General features: G+C 41.8%; 1 protein-coding gene across 9 annotated transcripts in view; it reads right to left on the minus strand.

The window, feature by feature from the left end:
• Positions 1–18,567, minus strand: part of KCNC2 (potassium voltage-gated channel subfamily C member 2) — a 191,493-nt gene extending 172,926 nt beyond the window's left edge. For 7 of the 9 annotated variants that reach the window (XM_070600594.1, XM_070600590.1, XM_070600589.1 and 4 more), the window contains exons 1-2: positions 18,296–18,567; positions 16,512–17,217 (exon numbers count right to left, since the gene is read on the minus strand). In XM_070600594.1, the coding sequence (XP_070456695.1) occupies positions 16,512–17,198 (687 nt within the window). In that variant the 5' untranslated portion in view covers positions 17,199–17,217; positions 18,296–18,567. Of the gene's footprint in view, positions 1–16,511; positions 17,218–17,395; positions 17,535–17,624; positions 17,780–18,295 lie in introns of those variants that run through there. The other 2 variants (XM_070600588.1, XM_070600587.1) reach the window with 2 other exon arrangements.
• Between the last annotated feature and the right edge of the window lie 1,217 nt (positions 18,568–19,784).

Genomic DNA, 19,784 nt, shown 5'->3' on the forward strand with positions numbered 1-19,784 from the left:
CTTCCCCAATTGTCCATAACAAGAACATTTATCTTTCATGATTTAAAAATACTTTTTCTTTTAAAAATAAATAAACCACAATGATCCCTCATCTTGAAACCATAAACTCGTTCAAATATTATTCTGCTTTGACTATTACAATGTATTTTATAATTTTCATTTTATCTACTATCTCACGATGGTTTTTCCTAAAAACCATACAGATTTGCCTAATCTCTACAATATATACCATATGTTTGTATAAAGGAAGGTTTTCCTCATTCCTTCCATTTGCATGACTACTATAATACATATTTTCTTTAAGCGCCCTTCTCAGTCTTTATATTTGCCAAAGCTCAGAGAGAATATCTAGACATAATTAGGTTTTAGATATAATGGTCTTCATTACTGCATTGGTTGGATAAAGTGTATTCTAGACAGCATGGGGAAAAATTCACCTTTGGATATTTCTATTTTACTAAATGAAATGAGATAACAATACTGTGATAAATAGGAATCTTTTTTTTTCCTGATCTCCTCGTCTAATTTCCTTGCTGCTGCAACATCCATTCTTCAGTATCTTTTCTTAGGACAGAGCATCCTTTAGTGAAGGCCCAGTTTCCACGTAATTAGCAGGACAATCAGTGCCATCTATTATGTATCATCAGGCAGATGCTTGACTACATAATAGGGACTAAGCATTTGGTCCCACTGGCAAAGTCTCTGTTTAAAAAATTACAGCACACTTATATGTAAACATTGTTTCAACATAATGCTGTTACTTTATTTGAGGACTTTAAGTACCACAAACATCTGTTAAACCATCAAAGTTCATGTACCTACAATGTATTCTCAGTGGGCAGATGACAAATTAAAGTGTCACCGTTCTCCAAGTGATAATTTTCTGAGATTTTGTATTAATGTTAGTCTAACCAGCTTCTTACAGCAAAATGATAAAATTATACACTACACATAGGCTTTAAATTTCTTCACCAGAATTAGAGATTTGGGGACCAGAATGGGTAAAAAGTGAATAAAGAAGGTGGGTTCAAAGAAGGTAAGAAGAAACATTGACTTTGTGGGGAAGAATCATAGAGGAATACATCCTTGCAGGCAAGGAAACTCACGGAATTATTCAGATGGTGATTTAAAAAAAACCCACTGAGAAAACTACCAGACACTGTTCACAACTCTGGAGAACAACAACAATAAGGATGAGCTGGTGTTCCACATACAAGTTCATAAGTAGGATAGACAAGAAGCCTATACACATATCATCAAATGCTAGTGGAAGATAGTAAACCTCATCTCCTTGGCCAAGTCTCATTAAAAATAATGAAAACAAATCACAGGGATGGAAAACAGGGAAGGATGCTATCACTGAACCAGGAACACTCGGCTATAAAGCAGATGGGTTTGGAATAATGGAGGTAGGAGTTGAGGAGTAGGGGAGAATGGATTCAATACGGGTGCAGGAGAGAGCATTTCTGGGGGCTGGTCCAATTCTTCCCAAGGAGATCCAGAATCTAGAGGACCCTCAAACTTAGAGGCAACAGGCACTACAACAAGAAGCTGGCTGTGGACATCTACTTGGAGGTCTCCTATTTCCTTGAGTGACTGGCTACAGAATTTCCCTCAGGATAAAGCCAGCAAGAACATCTCTCTAAATTAGGCAGAGAATCAACAGAAGAGAAGATCGTTCCTAATTATGTGCGCTGGTGTGACAGAGAAAAGTGAAGCAAACTTCTTAGCATCTCAGATTTCCTCAAAGCGCATGGAGAAAAAGAAGAGGGAAAGTTCACTCCGCATTAACTAAAATACACAGAAGTCCTATCTCCCAACAAAGCTTTCTTCCTTAGACCTTGAGAGGGTCCCTAGTTTGCCCACTTGCTCCTACTCACCCACCCTGAAGGGAACCCTAGGTTTCTGCACGATTCTGCCGATCTACCCACAGAATACTATGATCACCCCCACGCTCTCTCAAAGGAAAAGATATTTGAAGAAAATCAAGAATATAAAAAAGAACAAAGATGAAAGAATAGAAAAAATATCCATAGAGAAATCAGAGTTCAAAACAGAACTTTAAAAATTGTCTAAGTAGTATTTTTGGAAAGATTCATGACGACATTGTATTCGTTAAATGAGAACACATTAACACGGAAAAGAAGAAATCAGAAAATAAAAGACGTATTGGATATTATAAATGTGTTGCCACAATGTAAAAGTCAGTGTACTGGGTTGAATAGTATCTCCCCAGAATTCATGTCCACCCCAAACCTCAGAATGTGACCTTATTTTGAAGTAGCATCTTTGCAGAGGTAATTAGCTAAATTAAGATGTGGTTGTACTGGATTATCATGGGCTATAATCCAACAATTGGAGTCTTTATAAAAAGAGAAAACTGGAGGGCTGGCCCCGTGGCCGAGTGGTTAAGTTCACGCACTCTGCTTCGGTCACCCAGGGTTTCACCGATCGGATCCTGGGCGCAGACATGGCACCACTCATTAGGCCACGTTGAGGTGGCGTCTCACATGCCACAACTAGAAGGACCCACAACTAAAATATACAACTACGTACTGGGGGGATTCAGGGAGAAAAAGCAGGAGAAAAAAAAAAAAGATTGGCATTGGCAACAGTTGTTAGCTCAGGTGCCAATCTTTAAAAAAAAAAAGAGAGAAAACTGAGACACAGAGACACACAGGGAAGCATATGAAAATGGAGGGAGAGAATGGAGTGATGCATCTACTAGCCAAGGAACACCAAAGATTGGCAGCAACCACCAGAAGCAGGAGAGAGCTATGAAACAGATTTTCCCTCAGACTTTCCAGAAGAAACCAATCCTACTGACACCTGGATTTCAGACTTCTAGACTCCAGAACTGTAAGAGAATAAATTTCTGTGGTTGCAAGACTTCAAGTTTGCAGTAATTTGCTACAGCAGCTCTGGGAAACTAATACACTCAGTTCAGTTCTATAATACTGTGTCTACAAAGTGATATGGAAACTCAGAGGAATAAACTAATGGCTTTTGAGAGAGTTTAGAAGATGTCAGGTAAGCCTTGATAATTATATAGGATATTGAAAGATGATTGACTCACTCTGTTAAATCCACTCCAGGGTGAAAACAGTGTATGCAAACGCACAACAATGTGAACACATCTCTTATATTGGGGAATGGCAAAACATTCGGTCTGACTGCAGCAGTATTTTTACTGCTAGAGTTGTAAAAGTATTACTGGGAGCAAAGGTAGTGGACAGATTCTGAAGAGCAAGGCTAAGGAAAGTGTGTCTTAATATGCAGCCAAAGCAAAGGTAGAAAGAGGTTTCAAGCAAGAACATGCATGGCACATTCATGGTTTGGAAGGAATTACTCCGCCTTGGATCTGAAGTCACCGTCTTCTTCCCAACTGAACTCCTTTGGTGCCTGTTTTCATTTTTATTTTCCTTCCTCACTACGGTTGCCCCTTCCCGGGCTTTTATATAAAGAAAAAATTATTTTAAAGCAATTTTCCAAGGAGTATTTGGAGTCACAGAATCTTAATAGTATTTTCTTTAATCCCTAGTTCAATTTAAGCTTCTAGCTTTGGAGTCCACGTGAGCTACAACATTGGATAGTCAGTCCCATTTCAGAGAAATTATGCAAAAATTAATATTATTTTCTTGGGCTTTAAACCAAAATAATAGCAATGCAAAGTTGACATTTCTTGCACAGAGGACTTTTTACTCCTCACCACCTTTTAATGGTGGTGAATTACTATAACCAAAAATGTTAAGGGCCATATTTTGCACGCAATTTCACAACTATAAAATCTATGAAATAGCTATCTATAATTGGGTAATTGGTACTGAAATATAAAGAAAAATCACAAAACATAATACAAAATATTATAATCTTAAATCCCAAGAAAGAGTAACTACTGAGAAGCCAGATTCTAAAATCACATAAATACTGAATCTTGAATTAGAAAAAAAGTCATAAAGATTTCTTGTCCTATTGTGCAAACAGAAAATAGAGAGACATTCTTGCCTTCTTCCTCTGCCTCATTCACTGCACCTAATCAATCAACAATTCCACTTTAACTAGGTCCATTTTACTTCCTTCCTCTGTCCTCCATCTTAGTTCCAGTCACCAGTATCTCTTACGTGGATTACTGCAATAACCTGCTAACCGGCAGCCCTCCTAACAAACTTGGACTCACCTTCCCACCCAATCTCCTTTTCAGGTACAAAGGTTTCAGAAGGATATTCCCAATTACAAATCTGCATGCCATCGCTCTGCTGAAAATCCCTCAAAAGCTCCCCATTACCACAAGAGGAAGACCAGACCTCCTCAACAGAGCTTACCAAGACTTTCTATCCAATCTCAGCTTCTGTCTCCTGCCAATCTCCCCATTCCTTATACAACACTGCAGCTGCACTGAATTACTTACAGTATCTTGCACAGGCCTTGCCTTCTTTCTCTTTTAGGACTTTGTTTAGGTTTTTCTATCTATCTAGAAAGTCTGACTATCTCCTCTTCAGCCTCTGGTGCCAACAGAGACATATTTCCTCCAGGAAGTTTTTTCCGACCTTCGCAAGACTATGTTAACCTCCAAGCAACCTGCGCTTACTTCTGCTGCAGATCCCAGGACACGGCACTATCATTTCCCTGTGTTGTTGTCTTCTAAGAGACCACAGACTTCTTAAAGGCAGGAAATAGGCTTTCACCTTGCCACTCACAAAATGCTTGGTATATAATACATACAAGTTAGATACTATTCTAATTAATTACTATTTATTCATGAGGGGTAGAATTACTTCTACAACTTCCCAGACAGTTATCCAGTATCCACATGAAGAATATCAGGGACAGACAACTTATTTCTTCCCAAACATTCTAAATGCCAGAAAGCTTCCTTAAGTTGGGCTATTGCAACCACATCATCCCCCAAAATAATAAATACTTGCCCTAAAAAATGATGATGATGATGATATAACTGACATTTATAGAACCAGTACTATTCTAGATCCTTAACATCAATATGCTCTGTCCACCCTCATAACAATGCTTTGAGCCAGATACTAGTGTTACCTCCCAGGCCAAAGGAAAAGAAGGAGGCTTAGAGAAGCAACTTGTTGAAAGCTATGCAGCAAGCAAGTGGTAGAGGCAGGATTCAAACTCAGCCAACTGAGTCCAGCCCTTAGCAATAATTCCCACCTCAAAACCAACAGCAAGTCTTTCAACTCTTTGACCCAAAAAGATCTAAAAAATAATAATAATAAATAAAATTTAAAAATAAAAACCCAGTTAACTTTGTTTTAAACTAGTTTCCAAATTCATCCATCCATGGAACTCTTTTGAGGGGTAACACCCATTAGCCTCTGAGCACCATAGGTCTACAAAGCACACAGCAGGAAACCCTGGTCTAAGCACGATCATTCTCTGAATTCATCATTAAAATGCATTTGCTTCTGCAGCAGGCACAGCACAGGACTGGGACGTGCTGGGCCAGTAGCCAACTACAACCCCAAAGATGTTCACCTGTTCTGAATTCTATCCAAATCCTCCTCAATTAGAATCTCTGGAGTGAGACCTGGGAATTAAAATTTTCAGTCATCATCTTACATTATTCCTAAGCACATGTAACTTTCAGAACCACTACTTTGGAATAAACTGAAATAATGCTGTTTTGTCCTGCCCTGGACTGAGCATCTTACATCTCATTAGGAAATCTCATTTATAAGCCCAGAGGTCCCTTCATTCCAAGTTTCAATGCTGCCTACCTTTCAAGCCTGTTCTCCCACCTTCTGGTCCCTCTATCACCCCACGTACACACAACATGGCGTTCTCTGTCACGCCTCCAAGCTTGCACACTGCTTTGTTGACCTTCCCCGTGATTGATGGCAAACACCTATCTTTTCGAAGTTAACTAAAATGTCACCTCCTTGGTATAGGAGAGTGGGTCCCTCCCTAGTCTGCGTGTCCACACTATGTCAATATATATCTCTATTAGAGTATTCAATGCATTATAGTGTAACCATGGACATATAGTCCTTTTCCAACAAGTGTCTTGAAGGTAAATGCCAAATTTTAATCCTTCTTTTTTTTATTCAAATTTTTTAAACTAAAAGACACCAAAAACTCTTCTTGGATTCTCAGTACCACCCTACTTCCAGTCATAGGTGAAACTCAGTAATTGTTAGCTGAGGGATTCAAAAGCATTTAAAAGCTTTCATCTTTGATGCTTGATTCTCTTCCAGTTGGTTCAGCTAAGAGATAAATGTACTAATGCCTGGAGATAACACACTATTCCACTAACTGGTCAATGCAAACCAGGGCAGAGGAAACGCAAAGGTCAGGGCAAAGAAACCCAGTGCTGAAGCACAGTCAAGTGCTCTGACAACTCCACTTCCTTCTAGAAGACAAATGTTACCAAGAAACCACCTAAGATAGCCGAATCAGAGATGAATTAAATCGATAGATATACAAATAGAAAAATGAAAACAGATTTTGAAGATAATCACGAAACTAAAAAAAAAAATAAAGAACCAAGGAGTTGGCCCAGTGGTACAGTGGTTAAGTTCATATGCTTGATTTGGTGATCCGGGGTTCATGGGTTGGGATCCCATGCGCGGATCTACACACCACTTGTTAGCAACACTGTGGCGGCATCCCACATATAAAACAGAGGAAGATTGGCACAGATGTTAGCTCAGCAGCAATCCTCCTTAGCAAAAAGAGGAAGATTGGCAACGGATGTTAGTTCAGGGCTAATCTTCCCTCACACAAAAACAATAAAGAAAGAACCAATAGCACTTACATGTTATGACTAAAAATTTAGCAGCAGAGTCACAGAAGAAATTGAGGCACTTAATTAAAGAACTCCGTTTTTGCATTAAGACAAATCAACTTTGAATGTTATTGAAGCGTATTAGTGCATTAAAATATGTTTGATTTCATTCATTTGCTTGAATTCTATATCTCTAACATTGTACTCTAAATTTGGAAGCACAATACCAATATGAACCTGGGAATTAAGCATACGCTCACAAATGTTTATCCATCACGATACAACTACAATTTTTCAACTTTGATGCACCCCTAATCATTTTACATGACTGTGATAGGCCTGATAATAAAGTTCCAATGGCTTAAAAAAAATAAAATGCTACTGCCACTTTACATTCAATTTAGATTCTACAGAAAAGGGTCAGCTAAGGCTCTAGTCTGTCCATTTCCTACTCAATTTACATGAAAGTTTTTATTAAGGATATTTTAATAATTTTTTAATTTAATAAATATAATTAATAATTTCCCTCTCATTGCTCACCCCAAGAGAGAAGCAGGAAAATTTAAACAATAAATAAAATCATAATAACTGTATTGTTCTGTTTTCCTAAATAGTGTTATTAATTTTATCCAAATTTATATGTCAAAATAGTAAGGAAGCTTACTCTTGCTATGATTACTTTGCCATTGTTTCCAATACAATTATTAAAAAACAGTCACTTTTAGCAAACAGCATTTTATGCTAAATCAATAAGTATAAAAATACCAAAATAAGCAATCAAATATCTGAATTTTTGTTATATAACTTGAAAGTACAAACACAAATTTTACATAAGCTCTGAATGATGTCTGGCCCTTTCATTGAACCCAATCTGACAAATCATTCAACAAAAAAGTTCATATTGGTCCAAACAGTTTTTGCTTACATATAATTCATAATCATGCTGTGTTAAATTTAGGATTAACAATATAGTTTAAATACATTGACAATACTATTTAAAATCACTTTATTTTATAAAAAATGTATTTGCATTTTATCATTTAGTGAACAACTTAAAAATTCTGGGCAAAGTAATGGTATAAAGTAAGGGAATGTCTGTGGCCAAAAAGCAGCATATCCCCATCTCTGTAATTCTCCATAGGGACAACTCAAGGGAAAACACCTTCCATCGCTGGGACTAAATCACAGAACACCTGCCAAGAAAGACTATCAAGACCTTTGCTCCAATTTTTAAAGATGTCAACAATGTTATCAGATACATAAAGAAAAGCAAAGCTATAAGATCCAATAGCAAACAGAAAATGAGGAAGACACTACTGAGGTGTCCACACAGGATCTTCTTAATACACGGAACAGCAAGGAAATGTCAGTTGACAAAGATGTCCTCATCATTACCAACTTTCAGAAGGTAAGATCAGTCTAGTGACTGTAGAAATGGTGGAGTAGTTTTTTTCCCAATATCACCAGCAACATTGTGGCCCAAGTTCTTCTGTTTGACTTCTGTGAAATGCATTCTCTCAGACACTCCCAAAATTATGATGCTGCTTTACCTCCCATCACAGTGCTCACCACCTTTGGGTAATGATTCATTAAAGAAAGGTTCAATGAAAAGCTTTGCCTCCCAGTGTTTACTGACCTCACAACAACAGCATCCAGTCTCATTTGCAGATCTTTTTTTGTGTGTGTGTAGTGAGGAAGATTGGCCCTGAGCTAACATCCCAAAGCCCCAATACATAGTTGTGCATCTAATTGTAAGATCTTCTAGTGCTTCTAAGCAGGATGCCACCACAGCATAGCCTGATGAGCAGTGCGTAGGTCAGTGCCCAGGATCCAAACAGGCAAACTCCCAGCCGGTGAAGTGGCGCCCTGGAACTTAACCACTATGCCACTCGGCCACCCCTCATTTGCAGATCTTAACGACAACTCTAAACATCTCCCCTCCTCTAATTCACCAGTTATCCCTGTGTAAACCCACCCTGATTTGGTTAATTACAAGTGAGAAGACAACGCTCTACAAAGTACATTAGCCATCACCAATAGACGTAACCAGAGTTGCATTAAAACATTCCAAAGACAATAAATCAAACAAGAGAAGAAAATCATATTACAAAAGACACACACACATAAAGGGATAGAGGGGAATATCATATTATTTCTTAATTATCTACATCTATCCTGAAGCCTATTATACACGACTTCTGTAGCTCCCCTCATAGAGATCATGAGCTGAAGGAAAAAAAAAAACAGGAGGTAAGTGCGCGGACGGGTTAGTTTTGAAGCTTTAAAGGTAGCAGAACAGACAGATGTAGAACTGGTAGAGAAAGCAGCAATGGAATCTGAAGGGGGATCTGGAAACAAGGCGAATACCTAAAACAGAGCTGATTTCTCTGCTAGTGTTGAACAATAGGACATGGGAGAGGGCAGAGCTCACCCTAACCACTCCTAAATGCTTGCTTCCTCCCAAGAGCTAAAATCTGTGCGTCCAATGTTAAACCCGCAGACTCAGCAATCAACTCTGCATGGGAAGAGCACCAGAAATGAGATCTAAATTCTAGTCCTGCCGCCGTCAGCAACCAGCCACAGCTGTGAACAAGGCGGCCCTCTTCCATGGTGAACGGAGGCAGCTGTGCCAGATGACCACCGGTCTCCTTCCAATGCAAGATCTCATGAACACCAGAAGTCTGTCGCACATCCCGTCACCAGTCCTCTTCAGAGAGTATATGTTTTGGATACATATGATACACACACAAACACAAATGATGCCAATCGAAACTTGAAGCCAAATTTTTACAAGTCTCTTTCACTGCTGATTCATATAAAAATTTTATAAACATATTCTATGTATCTACGTTATGATAATAAACACATATCTTCTTTTTATGCAAGTAAGTACATCCTGAAATAGAAAAACTATTTTCTCAAAAGAGAAATATGGATCATTATATAATATACTTATCTTGAAATATTCTTCACTGAGTACATTAAAATATAAATTTATGAGATTTGCTAGAAAGCATACTATTCTCCATGCTTATTCTGATAGAATGGGTTATGAAAGAGATTAGAACTGAATAACTTGACACTATTTTGTAAACACTTAAATGTGTTAGGCATATCTGTAAATCCTCAAATGAGTAAGACTTTCTCTTCTGTATAAGATACAGGAGGGGGAAAGGGTAGTGTCTTTGACAAGGCACTTTCCAGATGGAAATAAAACTGAGATGATCTAATCAGTTATCGTTGTGGGTGCAGGTGGACACCTGCACTAGCTTAGATTTAGGATATGGCAGAGCCAATCATCTTTATGGGTTTCATGACAGAGCCACAGCAAAATGATTTCCTGAGATCAATACGTGGTTGAGAGAAGGCTGTTTTCAATGGAAACAGGAAGCTAGGAGCTAACCTGTTTCTATGGCAACCAGAGCAGCAGCCACCCAACAGCTGTAGGGAAAAAAGTGTAGACAGTTATAAATGCAAAAAACAAAACAAAACAAAATTTATAATGGTTTACCTTATTAGTGTGATGGTCCTTAGAGTACCGTCAAAACCAGTACAGACACATTGTCCTGCCCCACCTGCCCCAAGGGATCTTAAGCACCAAGTATCCTGGTTTTCCTTCCAAACCTCAAAATGTTAGAGCTGAAAAGAAGTTTGGATACCATCTAGTTCAATGTGTCAGCCCCATTTTTTTTTCTTTCAGAATAAGGCAAGGGAAACCAAGGCTTAGGAAGATGAAGTTCTCTTAAGGAAGTTCTCATTATTCATCTCAGGAAGATGAATTCTCCAAGGTCACACAGCTAGGGCTGAAATCAGGTTAGGGCACAGGTCCCACAGATCCCAATCCAAGCATTTACCCAATGTTTCCATATATTCTCCACGCCTGCTCTCTTCTCCTTCAACGCCCACATTTTAGTCACTTTCTGTGAAAATATTGACTACAGAGTATTAAAATTAGTCATCACCCTTCAACCTGTAAGAAAAAGCAAAAAGCAGTGCTATTCTGTCATTAAAAAAAAAAAAATTTGACTGCTCTTCCAAAAGAAAAGCTCTTCATACTTCAAACAGAATTGAATTATGTTTATATAATATATTGATGGTTACTGTTTAGACTACGTTGCCGCTATATATTTCCTTCTGGAGATCTGTGTTTATCTTTTATCAGTCCATTAATGTCCCTTACTATTTCACTTAGACATATTTTTAAAGGTTGCCATGATAAAAAGGAGATATGACTCACAAGTTCAAAAAATATGAGACCTGAAAACCACATTTACTTTATTTGTAGTGATAAAAATAAGTGGTAATGATATATATTTTCAAATAGGAAAGGGTGACCTATATTTTTATATAAACCTACACATTTCCTTGTTTTCAGTTACTTTGAAAATATGCTTCTTGACAGAGAGGAAAAATTTCCTTGACTCTCATGTAGTTTTGTCAACTCAAGTCTACAACTGAGCTCTTAGCAAAATATTTCAGGAGAAAATCATACCTAATCTGTCCAACTATGTTGACCTTTGGGATAGCTGATGCCCAGCAATGGATCAGATCACCTAACTTGTGATCAAATATCCTACTGAATACGCAATTGCCTATTGAAGTTACTGTACTCAGTTATTTTAATCATGTATTGAGTTAGGTACTCTCTCTGATCTTATACAATGCTCAGAATATAAGCATAAAATTAAATTTACTTGTGCACTGTAAAGTTAGTGGCCTGGAAAAGGTCAAAAGACACTTAGATGCTTCCATGGCAATGCAGACACATCAGCCTATTAGAGTAGACTCTTCAAGGGTCAGAAGTTTGGATTTACATTATTACAAGGTTGGCCATGACTTTTAATTAATATAAAAGGGACGAACACATTTGACTAAACCCCCCAAAATTCAGTAGTTCGATATAAAGCCTGCATCATATTATCAAATAATATTGCAAAGAGAGAGCTTATAAATCACTTTGAAAACTCAACAATCAAGAGGAAAAGAGCCTAACACTCTCATAATAAAATAAAGACAAACAATAGTTTAATACCATCATTTCTAAATGGAATCTATTCCTGCATGTATCAGGCAGTATTTCCATGTGAGATTCTTTTTGAGGAAAACTAATCTTTAATATCTCTAGAGTTTTGTTTGTTGTCATTTTGCTACAGTTTTTAATTTAATAGATAATATCTTTAGGAAATGTTTTATCATAAATAGAGTTGCGACGTTACGGAGGGCAAAGGAATACATCTCCTCCATGCGTTCCCAGGATCTTGCATAATTTCTGGCCTAGAGTGACTGCATAATCAATATTCATTGCATAAATAAATGTCCTACAATTTTTAATAATTGACAACAATATTTTATGAACAAGATATATTTGGCCATTAATTCTTTCAACTGAAGCAATGCTTACAAAACAAGAATTCATGCATTTTCTTTCTTTAGTCTTACTATAATATTACTCAAAATCTGCTTACCTTATTACAGTTTTCTAAAATAAATGTTACACTTAAAGCTAGCAAACAGTTATTTAGATAATTTGTTTCCTGTTTTGTTTGGTGGTTTGAAGAAGAGGAAAAAATGGCCCATTAAAACTAAATTAAGCATGTGCAATTCTGAATCCAATTCTAGACATCAAAATTTAAATTTTAATAGTTTTAAGGAGTATATTTTAGTAATGCTGTGGAAATAAAACAGTTTAAAATGCTAATAAAGTAAATATTTTCAAGATTAAAAATAATGATGGATTCACTCTCACCATCTTTGTATACTTCAGGATGACCCACACATAATGGTATTCTAGATAAAGGTCCAGAGAACATATATGAAATGGACTCGACCCACACCCAAAAGCCAACACCTGAAATATGTTTCCATGGCAGTTATTCTTTTATTTTTCTTTTCTAAGATGCTCTTTGAAAGTAACAAGAGGTCTAGCAGGTAATCAAAGATACACATGTCACCAACAAATAGCCACACTCTAAAACACAACCTAATTTAATCACCTTCCCTCTTCCCCCAAAAAAAGTAAATGAAAAGAAGAAGGAGAAGGAAAAACTTATAACTGCTCTCAGCTCTTTAATATGGGTGATAAATTATTTAAAATATTTTGAATCCAGGATTTTGCCCTTATAATATTTTTTTTGACTTCTAAAAAATCTAGAAGGTCTATCAAAGAATTTCTGCCTGGCATCTGTCCACTTACTTATAACATGTGTTCAGAGGAAAGCACATACAAGCTTCATTTCCTTGAGAAACTTACATATTGAATTGGAAATATACAATGCACAACATTTTCACAAATACATCTATGCATCCTTGCTTCTTACTATTTGTAAATATTACTCAATGGCATCAACAGAATAAATAATTTCTCCTTTTCTTTCCTCCTCATTTTCGCCACAACAGGTTTCCATGACAACCTATATTTGAATTTTTATAAATTTCTATTTTTGAATACTATTCTTAAGAATTTATAAGTATAAAATATAAACTTATTTGCCAAGTTAATTGAGCAATTTAGACCTCTCAAGTAGTATGTATTTACATCATAAATTAAAAGTGTTAGGGAGCCGAGTGCTTAAGTTCGCGCTCCTCTTTGGAGGCCCAGGGTTTCGCCGGTTCAGATCCTGGGCGTGGACATGGCACCGCTCATCAAGCCATGCTGAGGTGGCATCCCACATGCCACAACTAGAAGGACCCACAACTAAAAATACACAACTATGTATCGGGGGGCTTTGGGGAGAAAAAGGAAAAATAAAATCTTTTAAAAAAAAGCGTTAGAGGAGGGGGAAATGCCAACCCAAACAAAAGGCAAAAATACAATGTTGTAAAATTCAATTAATTATTCAATTCCTATCACTGTTGTTTCAGTCTGCCAGTTTAGATCATAAAAGTTAGAAATAAAACACATTTACTATATAATTGAGCCTAAGTCCTCAACATTGGGGAAGGATAAATAAAATTAGGAAAAAGGTATAACAAATTGAAAAAGGAATTCAGACAGTTAAAATTGTTCATCTCAAATATATCAATAAAAAATGAACTAAGGTTGAAAAAACAGTAAGCTGATTTATAAAAGTTAAATACTTCTATTAAGAATGAGACTTGTGGCAGTAGGATCACAGCTGAAGCAAACCCTTTGGTAACTGATTTATGACTCCTTAGAATCATGTCCATGCAAAATATAATGCCATGCTGCGACCTCCCGATGTAATTCTATTTGTCAACCTAACCAGATAACACTGTCAGGCCATCATCTGAACTAAAAATTTTCACATAAAAATATTAAATCACATTTAAATAGAATAATGGCTTCTGATTGCTCTTTTTTAGGCGGTCCCTAATAATTTGAAAAGGGATTTCCCTAAAGACAAGTTCCACAAATGTTAGCCAATCTGAAAGAAAGCAAAACATCACATATTAACCGGTCAATAAAAATGGAAAGGTCAAACAGGGCTCATTTTAAGAAGTTCATTTGAATCCCATATTTCACCTAATGTTGGGTGGTGCAGGGTAAAAATTCTATCAGCCAAAGTCCTGGAATATATATATTAAAAAAAGTCATCAATGACCTTTCAAAGTTAGAATGCTAGTGAATAGCTAATGCTGCATTAGAGCTTAAGTCAGCACGATCTGCAGAGATTTCACAGGCGAGACAGTCAGTTATAATCAGCGGTTGTGGTGGAAAGGGCCTGGGGAGGACATCATGAGACCTCCAGCATAATTTTGGCTCTGCTGTTAACTTGCTGTATGACCTTGGCCTTCACTTAGTATCTGCAATCTTCATTTTCCTCATCTATAAAATAAAGGGTTTCATGAGGTGACCTCAACGAAATTTTCCAGGTCTATGATCCTCAGCTGATTCTGCTTCTAATGGCTCTCTGACCTTGTGTCAATCTCTAATTTATCTGCTGTCTTTCCTCCCTAAATTGATGCGGGTCAAATCCTTAACATTATTAAATGAAATATTACCAAGATTTTTAAAAACTATTTTCAAGTTAACGGTCTACCTTTTGACCAATAATCAGTAGAACCAATTTCCATGGCAATAAAAAAAAATTGAACACCTTTTGAAAGTTTTTGCTATGCAATCTGGTCTACAATAAAATTTATGTTATCATGAGGAAAGATACTAAGACATTCTGTCTTTTTTATAGCACACGATCTGGAAAAAAAAAAATCACATGGTGAGCCTGAAAACAAATTCAGATTATCTTGTTATCCACCAAGTGGAAAAAGCACTGTGGCACTCAGCTGGAATCCAAAAAACACAGATGCAGTGGTCATGAGTCTGTGATTTAATTTAAATAAATATGCACTTGTTTGTCTGGTTTTCTGAATACCAATTCTTGTTGAACTTATAGAATGGTCTTAAAAGGACGATTTCAGAGTTGGAGTTACTAATTCTACATTCAAATATGAGAATGTGGACATACTGGAATTTATGTATGCATTTAAATACCAGATCCAAAAGAGTAGCAATGCTTTAAATTGTCTCTTTCATTTTCTGTTTCACACCAAAAACAAAACATATCCTCAGACTTCTAAAGTGGCATCAGAAGCACATCTTTTGACAAGTTAGTGGCTAGACAGCTGCACAGTATCCCAGACGCAGAGACTTCTGACATGCAGAAGACAATAATGAGGACAGAGCCAAAAAGAGGCTGGGAGAATCCCCTTTCTGCCCAGGGGGTATCTTTTCTGGGTGTCAGAAACAAACCAGACACATGCAGTTGCAAAGATTTAACTAAATACAGTACTCCATTCTCACATATAATTAAAACCCATTCACATACTGTATAATTTTTGGTTATTTATATTTCTTTTATTTCCTTTAAACTGAAGAAACCTTTATTAGTTACTTTTATAGTCCCTTCATGGAATTTTTGAGAGTTAATTTGGAGTGTCGAGGACTAAATTTAAGCTGTCATTCAAGCCAGACACTGAAAAGAAAAACTGAGGATGGGATCACAATCTAAAGAGTACAACAAAGTTTGCTACAATCTAAATTATTCAGATTTAGAGAACTGAACTAAACTAGGATCACAAAAGCGTCTAATTCACGTTCAATCTGTAATAAACATAGATGCAGCCCTGGGGAAAAGGCGCCAGACCCTAAAACTCAGTGTGCAGGTGGGGTCCCCGGTCAGCACACGGGGCCGTCAGTCCCAGCCCTCCTCCCTAGGAAGGAGACAGGCCCAGACAGCACTGGGAGGATTTTCTTCACAAAGTGAACCTCCTGACACGCTCCCCCCTCCATCCCCAGCCACGTCTATACATTGCATTTCCCCTTCCTCTGTTGGCAGAGACATCCCTAACTGGAGCCACTGCTTTGGGTGACTCGGACGTGAAGCAGTGTCGGGCCTCTCTGAAAATGTCAAAATGGGATGACCAGAAGGCCCAAAGAGACATCCGAGCTAAAGGAAACGTTGGGACAAGAGTCAGGAAAAACCCAAAGCGCGACATGGGCTTCAGGAGAAGGTTGCAGTCAGACTTGCACAGAGAAGTCGACTTCTCCCTTTAGTCCCCATCTGCTACAGGAAATCTCAATTTGAGTTGAGGAGGGGAGGAGGGGGATGAAGGTGGGCGAGGAGGATGGGGGCCAGGGTCCCTGAGTTTACCTGGCGCCACATGGGCCTCTAATCTCATCGTTAGGGAGCCGTGCTCCCTTGTCCACTACCCCATCCCAGAGCCCTTGGTGGAAAAGAACAGAAAGTTGGGGAAGGAGCTGGGAGAAGCTGGGGCAGCCGGGAAGGGGGCGGTTCGGCCTTACCCTGGCGGCTCTGGAAGAGTAGGGGTCCTCGAAGAGGGCCCACACGCGGGGCTGCAGCCTCCTCCAGCGGCCGGACTTGCCGTCGGGACCCCCCAGGCCCGCAGCGTCCTCGATGCCCAACCTCTTGGCCGCCAGGTCCTCGTCGTCGCCAGGGTCCCCGCCGATGAGGTCGGGGGCCTCGAAGATGTCGAGCGCCTCCTCGGCGTCGCGGTGCTGCCGGTAGGTCATCCAGCAGCAGGGCTCCACGTCCGTCTCGTCGATGCCCCAGAAGGCCAGCTCCTCCTCGAAGAGCGGCCCGCACACGTCGGCCGGGCAGTGCAGCTTGCCGGTGCGGTAGTAGTTGAGCACGTAGGCGAAGACGCCCGGGTGCCGGTCGAAGAAGAACTCGCGGCCGCCCCCGGGGTGGTCGCCGCCGCCGCCGCCGCCGCGGGGACCGCAGTGGCCCGCGCCGCCCTCGAAGCAGCCGCCCGGCCCGGGGGACAGCGAGGGCGGCCGCGGCGGCGGCGACAGCGGAGGGGGCGACGGCTGCAGCTTGTCCGCCGCCGTCAGGCAGTCGCCCGGGGGCTCGGAGGCGGCGAGCAGGGCCAGGCGCGTCCCGGGCAGGGTCTTGAGGGTGCTGCGGTAGGTTTCGTGCCGGGTGCCTCCGACATTGAGGATCACCCTCTCGTTGTTCTCGATCTTGCCCATCTCTGTGGCTCAGACATGACTGGAGGAGGCGAACACAGCGCCAAGTTAAACACCTCGGCCGTCAGAGCCGCACCGTGACCCCCACCCCGCTGCCAGCCCAAGAGCCCCGAGGTGCGCGCTTGGCAGACGGGCCAGGGGCGACCGAGCCTCCCAGGAGGAGATCTGCGCCCAGCCGGTCCCCGCCTCCCACATCATACCTCTCCCAGGCTGCCCGAGAAGTCAGGAGACGACAGTCCAAGCCCTCCTTGACCTTCCGCCACACCCTCTGCCTGACTCACACCTTTCTCCTTTCTCCCCCATTTATCTTTTGACCCTTCACCTTCCCTCCCCTCTGTCCTCTCTCAAGTGGCACCCGCTCCCAGCCCCTAACCCCCCCTCCGAAAACCCCCCATCTCTCCCTCCTAACCCTCTTTCTCCCGCCCTTGCCTCTCTCTCTCCTGCGCCCTGGTCTCTCTCTCCCCGTCCCCTGGCCTGGAGGCAGCTCTCCTAGGCTGGGAGCTTTGGCGGGGGCAACTTGGCAGTGTTGGGGGAGAGCCCCATGCACGCGCACCCTCGGTGCACTCTGGACAGCTCGCTGTCCCTGCCACTCGGAGCGCCCTTTGCTCGACCTGTTCTGGTTCACCCCGACTCTCCCTCCCGGACCAGGCAAAAAGACCGAACGCAGAAGTCACAGCCAAAAATCTGCCTGCCGTTGCCTTTCACCAAGGAGACCTCTAACTGATCCAATTTCCTTCTCACATTATTGTTGTTATTATTACTTGGGCAAGGGAACGACTAACTAGGATCCATTTTTGAGCACAGAAGTGATCAGTGCATCCCACCCCATCCCCCTTCCCAAGAAAAACAAACGCCTTGGGGGCGGAGGGCGGGGGTTGCTTTCTAGGAGGGCGAGGCCCAGGAAGAAGCCGCTGGAGGCACACCCCCTGGGGCCGCGGGCTGGAAGTCCTGGCAGCCGCGGCCGCGCTCCCAGTCGCCCAGCCGCCTCTCCCAGGGCTTCGCCTCTCCGTTCGTGCAGCGGACCGGAGCGAGGGGATCCCGCCCGCAGGGTCAGCGCGCCCTTCCCGGCTCGCCGCCCCCTTCCCTCCCGCCCCAGATACCTTAACGAGACCGAGAGAAAAGTGGGTCTGCTGTGCTTTCCGAGTGGACGAGGGTCTCCGAGCAGGTGGGCCGAGCCCTGACGCCCAGCCCAGCCGCCCTTCTCCAGCGGGAAACTACTTGTTGGCGTTTTCCGGGTGCAGAGGGTTGGGCCGCTCCTCTGGGCGCTGGGGTGGCGGCGACATCCCCCGCCGGCCGCCCGCCCGCCGCGCTGCCCGCCTTCATCCCGCGAGCGGCGGGCTCGGCCCGCGCCCCCCTCGGCGCCTGGGGTCCCCATCGCGCGGGGCTGGGCGAACCATGGAGCTCGGGCGGGTCCAGCGGCGCGCCGCGAGCCTCCGGCGCCGCGGATGGGCCGGCGCGGCTCGAGCCGAGGGCCCGAGGTCAGGGGCGCTCACCCACCGCAAGGCGAAGTCACCCTGCTCCGATTTCGACCTGCAGGTTTTGTTTCTCCCCCTCAAAGCAGCCACTGCTGGAGCTGTCCCTTCCGTGCCACTCGCCGTCACCCGCCGTCGCCGAGCACCGAGCTCGGGAAAGGCTGGGAGGGTGAGTGGGTGGGTCCCGGGAAGCGATGTTGTACCAACCAGGTTCTTATATTTTCCTTCCGTGCAGCTCTGTGCCCACCTCCCCTGGAGCTTCTGCCTGCCTTATTTACTCCCCACATCTTTTCTCTTCCCGCTGCTCCACCCCCACCCCCAACAAGTGAGAGAATCTGAGACCAATTGCATTTTTTCCTTAATGACAGCTGATGGGAGAGAGAAGTCGGCTTACAGGTGACAAGTGAGTCTTGTTTCTCGTGTCTTAGACATGGCTCTGGCTTGCTCTTTTCAGTCAAATGTGGGTCTCCAGTCACATCATGGTTATATAAAATAGAACGAATTTTGAAAGTTTATTCCAGGAGCATAAGCCTCTAGCAAATAAAAATTCAGGTTTACCAGCCGCTGCGAAGATGAGACGCAGAGATCCAAAGACCAAAGCAGGCGTCTAATTAGCCAGTTTCTCCGTTTTTCAGATTTTTATTGGGCCTTGTATTTGTTTTCTAGCGCTGCCATAACAAAGCACCACAAAGTGGACTGTTTAAAGAGCAGAAATTTATTATCTCACAGTTCTGGAGACTATGAATTTGACATTAAGATGTCGTTGGGTTGGTTCCTCCGAGGGCTGTGGGGACGGGACCTATTCCAGGCCTCCTGCTCGGCTTGTAGAGGCCCTCTTCTCCCCGGGTCTCTTCACCTGGTTGTCCCTTCGTGCATGCCTGTCTCTGTGTCCAAATTTCCCCTTTAAGTAAGAACACTAGTCATACTGGATTGGGGCCGCCACAATGACTTCATTTTAACTCCACCACCTCTTCAAGGAACCTCGCTCCAAAGAAGGTCACATTCTGGGCTTTGGAAGTTAGGATTCCAACATCTCTCCTGTTTTGGGGGGGGGGGGGGGTCAGGCGAGGCCAGTAGACAAAATTCAACCCATATCAGACCTTACCACCAAATAGAG

This window comes from Equus przewalskii, chromosome 29 (genome assembly GCF_037783145.1).
Source record: "Equus przewalskii isolate Varuska chromosome 29, EquPr2, whole genome shotgun sequence".
NCBI classification, from domain to species: domain Eukaryota; kingdom Metazoa; phylum Chordata; class Mammalia; order Perissodactyla; family Equidae; genus Equus; species Equus przewalskii.